The sequence below is a fragment of the Schistocerca gregaria genome, chromosome 5 (assembly GCF_023897955.1).
Source record: "Schistocerca gregaria isolate iqSchGreg1 chromosome 5, iqSchGreg1.2, whole genome shotgun sequence".
NCBI lineage: Eukaryota > Metazoa > Arthropoda > Insecta > Orthoptera > Acrididae > Schistocerca > Schistocerca gregaria.
In genome coordinates this window covers 163,706,575-163,722,038 of record NC_064924.1, presented here as the reverse complement: position 1 = coordinate 163,722,038, position 15,464 = coordinate 163,706,575, and the positions used below count along the sequence as shown (strand labels likewise).

Below are 15,464 nucleotides of genomic sequence, written 5' to 3'. Positions count from 1 at the left end.
GAATATTTTCTACATGCATGGAAATTCTGGTACAAGGCTTAGACTTGACCATGTGTAAATAAGCTAACTGGTACAAGGCCCAAACTTGACCATGTGAAAATACGGTAACTGGTTTTGCAGCAAACAAGTTTTCCTTTCATCTTACGAAGCTTAACACAAATTAAAATGGGCTTCTTGAACAATGCACTCAAAACTGATGATTGATTTTCTGTACAAATCTGAGCTGATGTCACCTCAGGGATCTTGGTATTCTTGCACTTATGTGTTAACATGTTAATTCTTCAGTGGTATTTGTGATTAAACCTTTTATTAGAAACATACTGCCTAACCGAAGCACAGTACAAGAAATAAAAATGGACCCCTTTGTGTGGTAGTTCGCCATGGTACAGTATTTTACATGTGCTCTACATTTAGTATTTTCTCTTTCCCTCAAAATTTATCACACAGGTAGAACAGTATGTCTCCTATAGTTATATGTCTTTCTTGTGTCATATTTAATTGAAGATTATATAACAAGTAAATTATTTACTGAAAATAGGGAATGAGCAAAAGCTTTAAGACGAATTTAATGCATCCCACAGAAGTTTTATTGTGTCTGATAAAACAAGAATTTCTTTCTGTCTGTTTTTATGAAAGTACGTGATAATAAGTGAAAGTGCATCCCTTATACATGTTAACACATCAGATGTTAACACATGAGGAGCCTGCATGACATTTCAATGCAAATTCGTGAACTTATTGTGGGCCTGAAGGAAGTGGCTGCCTGTATGATCAGTGGAGAGTTATCAATGTTGGTTTTGGTTGAAATGTGATGCATTAACCAGAGAAAAAAATCAATATAATTATCCACATACCTGTAATTCAATATATTTCCTTCTTTCCACAGAAATACATTGAAAATGTCAAGCAGGATGCAAGTATTGGTACCAACATTTTGCGTGTCTCAGCTTCTGATGAAGATGCTGACAATAATGGTGCTATTGTTTATTCTCTGAGTGCTCCATATAACCCGTCAGACTTGGAATATTTTGAGATTCAACAAGAGTCTGGCTGGATTGTTCTGAGGAAGCCTTTGGATGTAAGTATTTGAGTACAAATGCGTGACCAGGCTGCTCTTTTCTTCAATTTTCATAATGTAAGTGTGAATGGATGGTGTTGTTGATATTTACATACAAATTTGCAAGCATGTCTTTGGATTACATACTGCTTTTGTTTTACAACTGTTTTATTATTATTCAGAACATAACTCGTCTTTCATCAGGGTTTAATTTGGAAGGAGTAGGTCTGGTGACTATTGCTAAATACTTTTACACTGATGGGACATTAAACTCTAATCTTCCATTCTCTTCTACTGTCAGGAGAGTCAGTTTCAAGTTCTCCTTTTAAGCACAGACAACTTTAACTTCATAAATAAAATCCAAACATAAAATTAATGCGAGCAAATTAAGCCCTGATTTCCATATGATAATGACATTAAGCAGCATTTGAGAGGACAAGGAATACGATGTGCACGGCAGATAAGGTGATACTAAGATATTGCTGTATTTCAGTACCTTTATTGTGCCTTGACATGTTTCAAATAAGCCTATTCTGTCTCACACTTTACATTTCTATCTTTAGCTTCTTGAGTAAAATTCTTGATTTGTTCACACTTTACTTTAAGTTGCTGAGAAACATAAATACTCACTGTATACAATAAGTTTCATTTGTACGGCACTTTTTATTGTATATTGTATTTCACTGTTCTTTGAAATTAGTATGGTATGTGAACGTATACACACACTGTATATCCAAATGCACTGTTGTGAGTCCTTACATAACTTTTTTTTTTGCAAATAGCTCAAAGTTTAATTTCCTTGGATATACTTTGACGTATATTGTTCATCACCAGATTATATATTTTTGTTTTTCTGACCGCGAGGTTTTTAAATATTTTTTGAATTTTTCTAGGTTTGGAAGAGATGCGATTTTGCTGCATATGCAGTGGACTGATAGCTTTTTGTGATGAGAACTGTATCTCTGGTGTCTGAATGTAAATCTAAGTCACTAATTTTTGAACTACTTTTCAGAGAAGTGGAAAGATTTTTGAGAGCTGAATCATCGATTTTGCTGACACAGAATATATTTTTTCTTGATATTTTTTTGTCTCCTTTTTCAGGAGATGACCTAATAGAGTTTAGAACAAGTATGGTATTTTGCCAAACTGAGTGCATCAGAGATAGTTTTTAATTTTTGTTTTAAACCTTCTGCTGAGGTTTACTCTGATGCTACTCAGTTGTTATCAGATTTGTGACTTTTTCCTTCTGTGTATGGGGCAGCGTACCAAAAAGTCGTCCACATTTTTTTACGATGTAGACTACATACCCCCATTTTTAACAACCACCCTCATCCCACACTTTTTAAAAGTACATTATTTTACGCATGTGGATTGCTTGCTTTAAAATATTGTTTATAATTTTCAAATTCTTTTTTTATTTTGTTGATTGCACCATTTCTGTTCATCGGAATTGAACTTCAACAAGGGATGTTTTCCAGTAAGTAGGTGACTACATTCCAACAGATACATATATTAAAAAATAAAGAAGAACCATAAATATCATGGTTCATTAGTATTATAATAAGTAGAATAGAAAAAATACTGTTAAGCTTAATATTGTCCCTAAATGAGAGCACTCTGAAAGTTATGTTGGTACAGTTACAGAGAATTAGTAAATTTTCTAAACATCATTTATTCTGGAAGTGACACATTCTTTATAAAAAAAATTTAATTGAAAATGAATTAAATTTCTTTGCTGAATAAAGTCATTCTGATCCGTGAAAATCATGTGGAATAAGATTTCATTTATTTAAATCTTTATTTGTTTGAGGTAGGTTAATGATGGTTTTACAGTATTTCTTTGTTTCATGTTTTATTTTATAATTAGTTCCTTTCTTTTTTTAAATTGAAAGTTGTGCTTGTTATCTCCCCTTTGACCTGACAGCACATCTTTTCATGCCACTGTAGCGAGAAAAATATCGTCTGCGTGTCCGCGCCTCAGACAGGGGCATTCCTCCCTCCTATGCAGATGTGGACGTTGAATTAGACGTCGTAGACAGGAACAATAAGCCTCCTCTGTGGGACGTGGGTGTATACGGCCCCATTCACATCAAAGAAAATGTCACAGTTGGTACAGTAGTGACATCGGTAAAGGCCAGGTTTGTATTTAACAGGTCTCTTTATTGTCTAAGCTTATTCACCAGAGAAGAACAAGCATCTTCATAGCAACTGCCGTTTGTGGAAATGGGAACATGCTACTGATTTTGTTTTTTGAAGTAATCTCTTTTTTGACAGTAGTACATCGTTGGACTAATTCAGTTGCTAAGGAGATTCCACAGCTGGAGTTGGCCCGACTGTGCGTGCCCCATACATCCTCATTTCTCGATTTAGATAGTCAGTAAGAACTAATATGACTAACGGCGTGATTTTTCTTGTTTTTCCACTGAACATTTTTTAATATAGCGAGAGACATACAAGTTGGAGGCCATGGCTCAAGATAAAGGATACCCTCCCTTGTCCCGAACCGTCGAAGTCCAAATAGATGTTGTGGACCGTGCAAACAATCCTCCAGTGTGGGACCATGTTCAGTATGGGCCCATCTACATTAAAGAAAACATGCCAGTTGGTGCAAAAGTTGTGTCCGTTAAAGCCAGGTCTGTCACCCGATTCAGTGTTGGTTGCTCCGTGGGGCACGCCTAATCCATGCACGGCACTGGGAGAAATATTTTGCACGTTTGCTCCCGTAAATGTTAATGCACGTCCAGTTATACTTGGTGTGTGTTTGTTGTTTTTTTGTGTCCGTCTTCTAGATGTAAAATACAAAGCTTATAAGGAAAATGTCTTGGAATCCTTCCAGTCAAATGAAAATCTGTAGGTATATGTTGTAGAACAGCATGTTTACCAGCAGATATTAGGTTTCACTGTTATAGTTATTGAAATAATAGAATCGTGCTATGTTCTTTCTGCTTCTTAATTTTTTTTCTTATTAATCTTCAGATGATAAGATATGCATATCTATCTAAATTGTAGAATTTTGTTATTAATTCATTTGACTGCAATGATTGCCATCTGCATCTGGGATGAGAAATTTCATTTACTGCCTTTAGTGCAAAATGTAGTCACAAAGAGAAATGTGAGCTTTGCATTTGGGTTTTGGAGATATCATATTGGTCACCCATTTGAGAGCTGTTGTGTTTTGCTTTATGCTAAATGTTGAAACATTCAATTTCCTAATGACGGCAATATCATCCATTCAATTTTTTAAATATGGCTCCTGTGAACTACGCAATTATTTTTTTCTTTTTATGAAATCTTGGAGATGCTGAGCAAAAGTTAAGTAGCAGATTACCCTTTGGCATCTTTACATGAATCAGCAAGACTTCACACAAAGATTACTGCATAAAAGTAGTAGATGTATGTGCTGATTTAATGAAGTAAACCTGAGAAAGAGCAGTATTTTTGATCAGATAGCATTTAAATGTGAGAAACAGTGGTTTTTATGGTTCTAACGTCAGTTACATTACCAGCACATATTATCATGTGTTTATCAAAGAATAGAATTTTCTCACTATCCTAAAAATGTTAAAAAGACTTTCCTTACAAAATATATTTTTTTAAATGATAGCAGACAACATGTATTTGTCAATATTTAGAGCAACGTCATAGACTTAGTACTATAACTCACTCACTGTCAAGCTGAATCTGCTATTCTGTGACTTGCCACTTGCATGATAGCCTGAACGGTCAAATCTTACCTTCAGCATTCTTTTCAAAGCCTTCCAAAGAGGAGAAAAAGAGGAATGAAATGCATTATGAAAGAAATGCAGTTAGGATAATAAGAATTAGAGGATAGTGAGATTTACAGGATAAACATACCGGTAGTTTCATGCAATCAAATGAGTTTGATCCTTCTTTTGGCACAATATAACTTTCAGCAGATCTGAAAATATGTACTCGCAACATTAACTTCATCTCCAAAAGTGGAATGATTTTGTGAGATTTTTCATCACAACAGGTTATCTAACGCACAGAATGTCTTTCGGTTTAAATAAGCCTTTAAATTTACATTCTGCCTGTATAATGAAAAATGCTATTTCTCTCATGCATTTCTCTGCAAATTTAAATTGACTAATAATAAATCAAAACTGTTTCCTTGTTGTGTTCTTATATTTGGCCAATATGATATTTCCTGGATGAAAAATTATTCTTTTATTAAATTGTTCTCCTTAGTTGTCTAAAATTTTTGTTTCATATTGTTTTCCTAAATGCACCAGTCACACTTTCTGCATTTTCTAAAGGCTAATGCACCACACTTGGAAGCACAATTATGAACTCACTTCTAATCATTATATTTGGGGAAGTGTATTTTGGGATGGATCAGGGAGTTAAGAAAAGTTATGTTGTGTTTCATTTTAGTGTACATTTTAATGAGTTGTTTGGCTCGGTAAAATCTTTTTGATTTTTATTTCACAAGCACACACACCTTGCACATAAAATACATGGGTGGTGGTGATTAGCCTCTAGGGCACTAATCTACAAAATTAAAATCAATTGTACCCTATCAATCAAAAACTGGTAGGTGGCACAAAACTAAAACCAGGGATCCAGGAACATATGGGGATATATTACCATAATGGTGCAGCAAAATGATGGCTTTATCTGAAAGCATGAACCAGTTAAGTTACGTAAAAAGCTTTTGTGTGGAAATGCCTAGATAGTTATTACAGATAATGTGTAAGCTGCAAGTGTAGTTTATTGATTTGCTACAAATTATGAATACAGGTAACCTCAATAACAAAGCAGTTTTTGACAAAATGGTTGAAAATATAATTAATAAACAGTTTTAGAAAATCATGTAGCATGACTTCAGTTCAAATTTTTATAGTAACTTTTTGTTTTCATTGTTGTAACAATTGTGTATGCTCAGAAGCAGTTGGAATAATAAAATATGAAAAGCCTTTTGATTTTCATTTGCATGTGAGCCTTTCCTAATGTTATGAGAAATGAAAAGAAATAGCAGTATAGAAATAGTAATCTTACTCTAGGTATGTAAAGGAGTTTTATGAGCCTTGTTGCTTTAGAAATGTGATCAGTTTTAAAATTCAGTATTTAACACTGAATATTTACTATTAGTTTACATGAACAAACTTGACTGTCACTTCCACTGATCACTCTAACAGCGACTTCAGGATATATGCTTTGCAAAAATAATTACATAAACAGTTTTGGAAGAACATGTAAATGTACATATTCAGCACTTAAATAAGATACAAGTTATAGAGAGTACTAGACTGACTATTGTATCACTAAAATGAAATTGGAAAATTAATTGCTGTCGATGCTTTTCAATGTTAATAAAATTTTGTGTGTGTTCATACAGCTCAGGCATAGACGGAAATCCAACTGTATTCTATCGTTTAATGCCTGGATCTACAGCTCAAACAAATAAGTATCATACGTTCTACCTACAGCAAAGAACTGATAATGGATTTACTTGGGCAGATATAAAAGTAAATCATCCACTTGATTATGAGTCAATTAAGGAGTACAATCTCACCATACGAGTTGAGGTAAATAAAAATAATTTATTTCCAGTGAGAAATATTAGATAAAGTATTAATTCCATGCACAAGAATTATTCTCTTAAGAATTTGTTGATGATAATATCATAATGAGTTTCTGTAAGTGATGGCTTTACAATATTATGAGGCTCGTACTGCAAAATATTTAAGAGACTTGGAAGTTAACAACAATTGAAAAGTTGTGTTTTGCTACATCTTCCTTACATGAAAGTCTAGCTGACTTTTTTGTGTACCATTCAAGTTATTAATTTCTTTGTTTGTCAAACTATTGTCCTCCTTGTAGTTCAGTGAAGAAACTTCGAGGTTTCAAAGCTGGTAAGATGAGTAGCTTTTGTCTGTGTTCACTGATGTGTTGTTACTTGGGTATAAACAACTTTTTTTCAAATAATGTTGAAAATGAGAGGTGGTGATGCATTAATTTGAATTACAGTTTCCATTTTTTGGTATCTTAATGTGCTATAAATGATTTCTTTCATCAAGTTTGATATATGTCATGTTTCCGGTATGTATGGTATTTGTATTTTTGTTCTTGGTCACTTTTCTTAATCACTGAGGATTATGGAATAAAGTTAGGAGTGTCCGTAGAAGTGGTAGATTGCAGTTACTGTCATGTTTGTTCGTGTTATGTTTGTCCTAAACAACATGAGGTGTAAGACCAATCATTTTATTTTTATTGTTTTATAATTACTACTTCATACCTAAAAATTCATCTGTTGAGTAAAGGAGCTGTCATTCAGAAATTCTTTTAATTTGTTGTTAAATGTTGGTTGGCTATCTGTCTGATTTCTAAAGGTATTCGGTAAATGACCAAGGACTACTGTGGTAGCATAATTAACACTTTTCTGTGCCAAAGTCAGATTTAACTGGAATAGTGTATCTTCTAATGTTGTAGCCATGCATGTTGCTGTTATTTTTGAGCTGGATGGATTATTAATAACAAATTCTGTAAGTGAAAATATGTATTATGGAGATACTGCTAACATCTCTAGTTCCTTAAATAAATGTCTGCAAGGTGATCTTGGGTGGGCTCCAGCTATTATTAGCTTTTTACAATGAATACTTTTTCTCTTAATGATGAATTACCCCCAAAATATGATGCCATATGAAAGTAGTGAAAAAAGTAGGCATAGTAGGCTAATTCATTGATATATTTATAAGCAAAATTTGCAATAACCCTAACAACACAAGTAGCTGAACTCAAATGTTTCAGAAGATCGTCAATGTGTTTCCCAGTTCAGTTTCTCATCAATGCAACAGACTTCCATTCTCTGCCTATACTTATCAATGGTGTTATGCCATTTACTGTGCAGAGCTGTATATACTGTGTTTTGCCAAAATTTAGTGAGAGTCCATTTGCAGAGAATGCATTAACAATATTCTGAAAAACATTATTTACAATTTCCTCAGCTAATTCTTGTTTGTTGGTTGTGATTACTACAGTTATATCACCAGATTTGTATCTTCATGACTACAGGTTTACAAGTCATTAATATTTGTTAAGAACAACAATAAGGGGCCCAAGACAGAACCCTTTGGGACACCGTTCTTGATACTTCTCCAGTTAGTGGATTGTGCTGATTTTTGCAGACTATCTGTACTGTTAATTTCAACCTTCTGCAGCCTTCCAGTTACATATGAATGAAACCATTTGTGCACTGTCACGCTCATACCACAATACTTCAGTGTATGTGGAAGAATTTCACAATAATTCACAGAGTCAAAAGCCTTTGAGAGATCACAAAATATCCCAATGAATGATGTTCGGTTATTCAGAGCATTTAATATTTATCAGTGAAAGAATAAATAGTGCATTTTCTGTTGAAAAGCCTTTCTACAATGTAAGAGTAAAGGAGTCCACCCACCAACCAAATAACAAGAGCATTGAGTTGTCAACAGGGATGCATTAAAGGAAACTTGCTAGCTGCATGTTAGAACACAATTAATGTTTGAATCAGAATCAGTTTGGACTATATTTAGTTAGCAAATTCTTTTCATGGTGTGCAGTGATTGCAACATTTTATGTTAAACCTGAAACATTGGTTACACACACTGTATGTAAATTGCTATTAATTTTCCTGTCTGTGACAGGTACAAAGACATGACCTGGGTTTTTGCTGTTTGTGCAGAACCCGGGCATCTTACTGATTTGAGAGTGCACAATTATCTGTCCAAGATGTTAACTATCTGTCTCTTCTTTTTCAAACACTGTGAAGCTTTTCTGCATGTCTTGCTGGGCTATTTGTCTGTAAATAAACACAAAAATATATGGCAATCTTAGTTGTGGGACACAGTGGAATAGATACATTAAATGGGATGTGTCCAGAATGGTTATATTGCTGCAAGGAATTTTTTAATGGGCAACTTCTCATTGATTCCAACAGCATCACAGTTGCTAGGATATGGAATGACTCCATGCTTCTACCTTTTCGATGTTTACAGTTTATCTTGCAAAAGCATAGAGACATGAGCTATGATTAACAATGCAGCATCTGTCTGCATGAGCTGTAAATTGCAATGAAGTTGAGTGTTTATATAGTGTTATTTCTTCAGAAAGGTCCATAACCTATGTTCATTTCTTTATGAAACACCATTTACTTTTAATGTGATGTTATGATGAATATAATGTTGCAATACTCTTTATACAGCATTGTTGTGACCAACAGTAGGTATAAAGGTGTAGCATATTATTGGTATCATGGAAAATTTTAGTTATGAATAATGGATGTGTCAAATATCATATTCTACTTTGAGAAAACAGTATACATTGAAATCATATGCTTTCTAAAAGACATCCAGGCTGTACTATGCAGTTTCAAAAAAACTTTTCTCAGCCCAGCAGATTCCATGTGCTACATAGCTTATACTTTGTTAGATATTTCATCAGTTTAATGCAAATTGGATGTGCTAACTTGATGATACTCACAAATCTGCTACAGCATACTGTAGATCAGGATGGAAGTCTTCTAGCAGACAATACCTCATGGATATATCTTTTGCCTCTTTCATTTGATCCTTAATCAAATCACAGCACTTTGGTTTGGTCCCTACAAACAGTTTCTTCCCTTGCTGCTGTAGGAACCAAGGTGTGGCTTGCTGACGTGTAAATGCTTGTCAAGTCTTCATGAGACATAACATAAGTAGGATGGTTTGCCTTCTTTTAGTCATTGTGTTATATGTCAGGTGATTCAAAAAGAAAGGACAGATTCCAGTTGTTTATTACAGACAAACTATGAAAGATAGAAACACATTGTGATTATTACTAGATAGAGGCAGTTTTGAAGTTTTATGTTCACTCAGACACTATACACTACACTCAACATGAGCACCATGCATTACCTGAGAAACACAAAACTGGAATAACTGTAACAGGAATGCCATACCTGGACATGCTGCAAATTTGGTTGTTTACTCTGCTTCACAAATATAACAATGATTTCATTTTTATGCTAGACATCATCCTGCCTCACTTTCATCTTGAGGTACGGCATTATCTTAACAACACCATCCTACAATGATGGATTGGAAGAGATGGACAAAAAGATATTATTCATTGTCTTTGGCCTCCCAGGTCACCAGACCTCACACCTTGTGATATTTTTCTGGGGGGTTACATAAAAGAGTATCTGTCCCACCTATGGCAGATACTCTTCAAGATCTGGTAAACTGAATTGTTGACACTATCAAATTGATAAACAGGGACCTGTTAATTAATGTGTAGATTGAAGTGGACTACCATTCAATGCTCCTCGGGCAATGAATTGTGCTCATGTTTAGTATATGTGTAGTGCCTGTGCAAACATAAAGCTTTCAACCTTCCTCTATCCTGTGACATGCACGATGTGTTTTATCTTTCATACTGTGTCTGTAATAAACAGTTGAAAGCTGTTCTTTCTTTTGGAATCATGCTGTATATATCAGCAACAGAAAATACTGAACCAACGAGAAGCAGAGACCTGACATAGAGCTGACAATAACTGCACATTGCTGTTAAACCCATTTATGCTTTTCAGTGTTCTTAGTTTCTGATTTGTCTTTGATGGGTCTGTAAGTCATTTACACCTAATAAAGTACAGCAGTTGTGCAAGTTAACTGTAAAGCAACAAAGCCAACTCATGCAATACATATTTAATTTCAGGCTTCACCTTTTCTTTTTACCTCCTACTCATTCCCTTTAGAAATTTTATGTTCTTTCCTTCTGCATATCTTCTTTGTATGAGCATTTCCTGGTAGTACACTTCATAGTTTTGGTTCTTATTTCTATACATGAATTTCCTCTAAAACTATAAGCATAACATTAATTATGTTTTTATTTTTAGAATAATGGAGCTCAACAACTAGCATCAGAGGCTACGGTCTATATCATGTTAGAAGATGTAAATGATGAAATTCCTTTATTTACTGAGAGAGAGCAAGAAACTGTACTTGAAGGAGAACCAATTGGAACAAAGGTCACTCAGGTCAATGCGATTGACAAAGATGGGACTTTTCCCAACAACCAGGTAAGAAGAATATTTGAGCTTCCCATAAGAGTCCCCTTAAAAATATTATTTTCTTTCCACAATTGTATAATGCAAAAATACATTGAGAAATATAAATATTTTTTTTTAAATGGTTGTTCCTTTGCTCTGATCTACTGATCTACTAAACTAGGAAAGGTAGACTAGTGTGTGGGCATTAAAAAATGGCGTTAACAATAGAAAATTAAACTCATGTCTTATCACTTTCTTCTCTGTGAGCTGTTAAATATTACCTACATATTCATCATCCCAGATAGCTTTCCATCCATCTACTTAGAGAATGCACTGGTATGATTATATTGCTATTCTCTTTTTACATACAATTATTAGTTTATGAAACATATATTTAATTACAGAATACAGTTTGTGGTTAAACAGGATTATTTTTTTTTTAAAAAAAAGCTCTTTATGAAAGTTAGTTGCTACAAAACAATGTATTTTACCTGTTCATATCACACAGAAGGTTCTTTAGCTTAGAGAACCACATGAGGTCTTCCTTTCGATATCAGTGTCTCTAATAAATGACAACTTTCATTCAAACTGCATATTCAGTTGAACTGAACACACACCAATTATTCATTTTTAAGCTTTCGTGACCTTGAAATCCTTCTCTTCTCCAAAAACCCTTCTTTATTTCTGCTGTTTGCATTAACTACCAGTTCTATTGGTCTGTTCATACGTAAGTACCCTACAGATTAATTTTCACAGGGTATGCCTGCTTCAGGTACTAGATTTTTGTTAGTACATCTACAGTGTTCTTTCTGCCCCCCTCTCTCCCTTCCAGCTCCTCCCACACAAAAAGGTTCTTCCACTAGCTCCCTTTCCCTTCCCACTCCAACCTCAAAAAGAGTGTCTATTACCAACTTACTCGATGATTGTCAGTGTACAGCACTGTCTTCTGTAGTCATGGCCTTACTGCCATTGAATACTATCTATACGTGTAACATTTCCATACCAAACATGTTACTTCAGCCATGCAGGAATGATTAATTGCATCTTAGCAGATAGTTACTTTTTCTGTGAAAATACAAACAAATCTTTGGAATAATCATCCTCTTATGTGAATTGTTTATATTGACCCAAAATACTGGTCCTCTCATTACTAGTCCACTCATCTGGCTTCTAGTTATCTGATATCATCTTCATGATTTAAGTACAAGATAAATGCATACTCCATCTTCCCTCTTGAATGGTAACGTCTTCTCATGAATCAGTCTGATATAGTCCTCTTCAGTTCAAAATATCAACACTGTTAACATTGTCAGTACTTCTCTGATTACACCATAACAATACCTCCACTCCAACACCTGTCTCCCTTTTTACATCCATCCCCACACTGAAACCTAGATAGCCACAGACATTGCATATTGAACAGTGAGTAGTGCTCGGCAATTGGAGAACTGCACTTTTGTAGTTTTTGAAAACTGATCACTTATTTCACATTGCGGATTGGCTCATGTTGGCTCCATTCAAAACAAGAATGAGAATCGTTGTTGGGTGTTTTAGTGAAAGTTCTTTAGTGTGCATTCATTTCCAGTTACCTTTTACAATGGGAACTTAAGAGTATGGAATTTCAGTTGCTGTAAAAGTTCTCAAGTCTCTTTCACTGCGGGCATTTGGAGATTGGTTTTCATGTATTCATTTGTTTTACAGAAAATAATGTTGCCTTTAACATGAATTTAAAAAAAATGGATCATGCATAATTCATATTGGCACTGATATAACACCTCACACTTTCACAAAGAATTTTTCCATTATTTGCTTCAATCCTTCTCTGGGACTAGGATACTAGCTGTAGTATTTTGGAAAATCTGTAGTGTGAGATAATTTGCTTAATTTTTAAAGAAGACACATGAAATGCTGCATTGGCCATGTAGGGGTTATGGTAACACAGTGATAGAAAATTTTATCTGCCACTTGAATCACACTTTTTTAGCCTCATATTTTGCTATATACAGTATTTCTTAGAAACAGATGAAATAACAAATTTTCATAAACCCAGTGTTTATTTTCATGCACAAATTTAAGTATAGCTTCTATCAGATAGTGGAACGTTATCACAACCATGACCACCAATAAAAATCAGTCTGTTCATTACACATCAGTGATGTGAACCTATAATAATATCTTTTTGCCAGATTGTTTGTTTAAAATCCATAAAATGAAAATCTTATAGTCCAGGAACAATATTTTTAACTGTTATTAAAAAATTAGATTAATGAATGGTTGGAGATAACTTCATTTACATAACACCATTTTCTTTAGTGGGGCAGCAGGTGATATGCAAATCTCTGTTATGGTTGCAGGTTAGTCAGTCAGTCAGTCAGTTAGTTTCATGTTCCATGATCATTTGCATGATAAATCATAATGATGTGGAACGAGTCAGCCTGCTTCCAAATTAATTTGTAAATCTTTTTTTTAATATATGGATGTGAGTTAGTAATTCTTACCAAACACCTTTAGATATTACAATAATAGATATATGGGGGTATAGTCAAAAAGTAAAGGGACTTTTGAGAAAGGAATTTTTATATAATGATAGAAAACTGAAGTGTATATTATATTTCTAAACTATCTTCTTGCACTTTGACACACTTTGTCCAAAGTTTCACAAGTTTTTTGATTCCTTTGGAAAAAAGTCTTTGGTTACTCCTGTAATGAATTTTGCTCCTCATCAATGACTTCCGTGCGCCTATTGCAAAACAGTCCTCACATATGGAAATCGCTTGGAGCCAGGTCTGGACTGTGTGGCAGGTGTTCAAGCAATGAACCCCGATTCATTTATTGTTTTGGCCAACTTTTTGGCAGAATGCGGCTAAGCATTATCTTGCGGCAGGATGACAACTTTCCACACTTTTCCATGACATTTGGAACTGATTGCAATTTTCAATTTAGCTCACAACACATCACAATAGTTCTAACTCTTCACAGTTTCACCTCTTGGGGTGAAATGAATGGTTACCACACGTTCCATAGGAATAGTGTTAGTATAATCTTAGTAGTTGATCACTGGCATTCAAATTTTTTAACTTCTCATGATGATGAGTGTTTCCAAACGATGTTTGCAGCCTTACTTTCTGATTCACGATGGTGCACCCATGTTTCATCTACGGTAGTAATTTACTGTAAAAACCCATCTCCTTCATGGTGATAACAGGCCAAATGTTTATCAGAGATATCCATCCTTCGCACCTTATGCTGCCTGACACTTCTTTCGGTACCCACCTTGCACGCAGATTCCAAAAATTTAGCCTGTCATGTAAGATGGAATACAGTGAATCATGACTGACGTGTAAAGTGTTGGTGATTTTGTCCACCGTGATTCGTCTGTCTTCCATCATCATACCCTCAACGACTTCAAAATTGTCCTCAGTTCCTGACGTCAAAGGCCTGCCCAGTCTTTCACGTCACATAGAGAAGTTCTTCTCTGCTTGAACCACTTTTTCTTTACAATAAACAGTTGTCACCATCTATGTTTTCATTTGACAAATAATATCCACAGGTTTAACACCTTTTGCAATCAGAAAGCAAATCACTGTTCTCATTTCCTCTGTGGCATTAATCGACAATGGTGCTGCCATGTTTCATGTTTGCTACAATACAATGACTAATACGGGAATAAGAGTGACACGTATAGAAATGTTGCAGATGACAATATTTCAGTCTTGGATACTAGCAGTGTTACCATTGCCTATGATGAGAAACTGCAAAAGGCCCTTCACCTTTTGACTTCCCCTCATAATTTCTATTATTATTCTACAGAATAGAAGGAGTTGTCAAGGAGAAACTTTTTCAGTTGGTTTTCATACTTTACTTTGCTGTGTCACATGTTTTGTATCACTGAGTAAGCAATCAGAAATTTTGGTTGCAGCATTGTGCACTCTTTTTGCACTAAAAGAAACCTTGAAGTGGAGTAATGCATGTCATTTTCTCCTTCTGTTATAGTAACTACGTATATCATTGTTCTTTTCAAACTGCATTGGGTTATTTCTAACTAACTTCATGAGCAAATAAATATACTATGAAGCAGTAGTCAAAGTGATTAAATCCTTAACACATGTCTACATGATGATTATGGGCAATCACCAAATATTTTTCTTACAGCACATTTTTGAGCAATGAAGATTTTCTTTCTTAAAGATGTGATACCTTAGAACACTATTCTATACGTCTATATTCAATGAAAATATGCAAAATATGTCAACTTATTGGTTTGTTTCTCCCCAAGACTTGCAATGGTTCTAAGTGTAAATATGCTTGAACTAAGTTGTTTCAGGAGTTCAAAAATTTGCTTTTTCTGATTTAAATTTTAAACAATATGGAATTTAA

The 15,464-nt window shown here is 34.5% G+C and overlaps 1 protein-coding gene across 1 annotated transcript in view; it reads left to right on the top strand.

Annotated features, from left to right (window-relative positions):
* The window catches only part of LOC126271950 (neural-cadherin), a 1,775,154-nt gene that overhangs the window by 648,739 nt on the left and 1,110,951 nt on the right, over window positions 1–15,464 (top strand). The window contains exons 10-13 of the mRNA XM_049974381.1: window positions 887–1,078; window positions 3,500–3,690; window positions 6,417–6,606; window positions 10,935–11,117. Of these exons, the coding sequence (XP_049830338.1) occupies window positions 887–1,078; window positions 3,500–3,690; window positions 6,417–6,606; window positions 10,935–11,117 (756 nt within the window). The remainder of the gene's footprint in view (window positions 1–886; window positions 1,079–3,499; window positions 3,691–6,416; window positions 6,607–10,934; window positions 11,118–15,464) is intronic.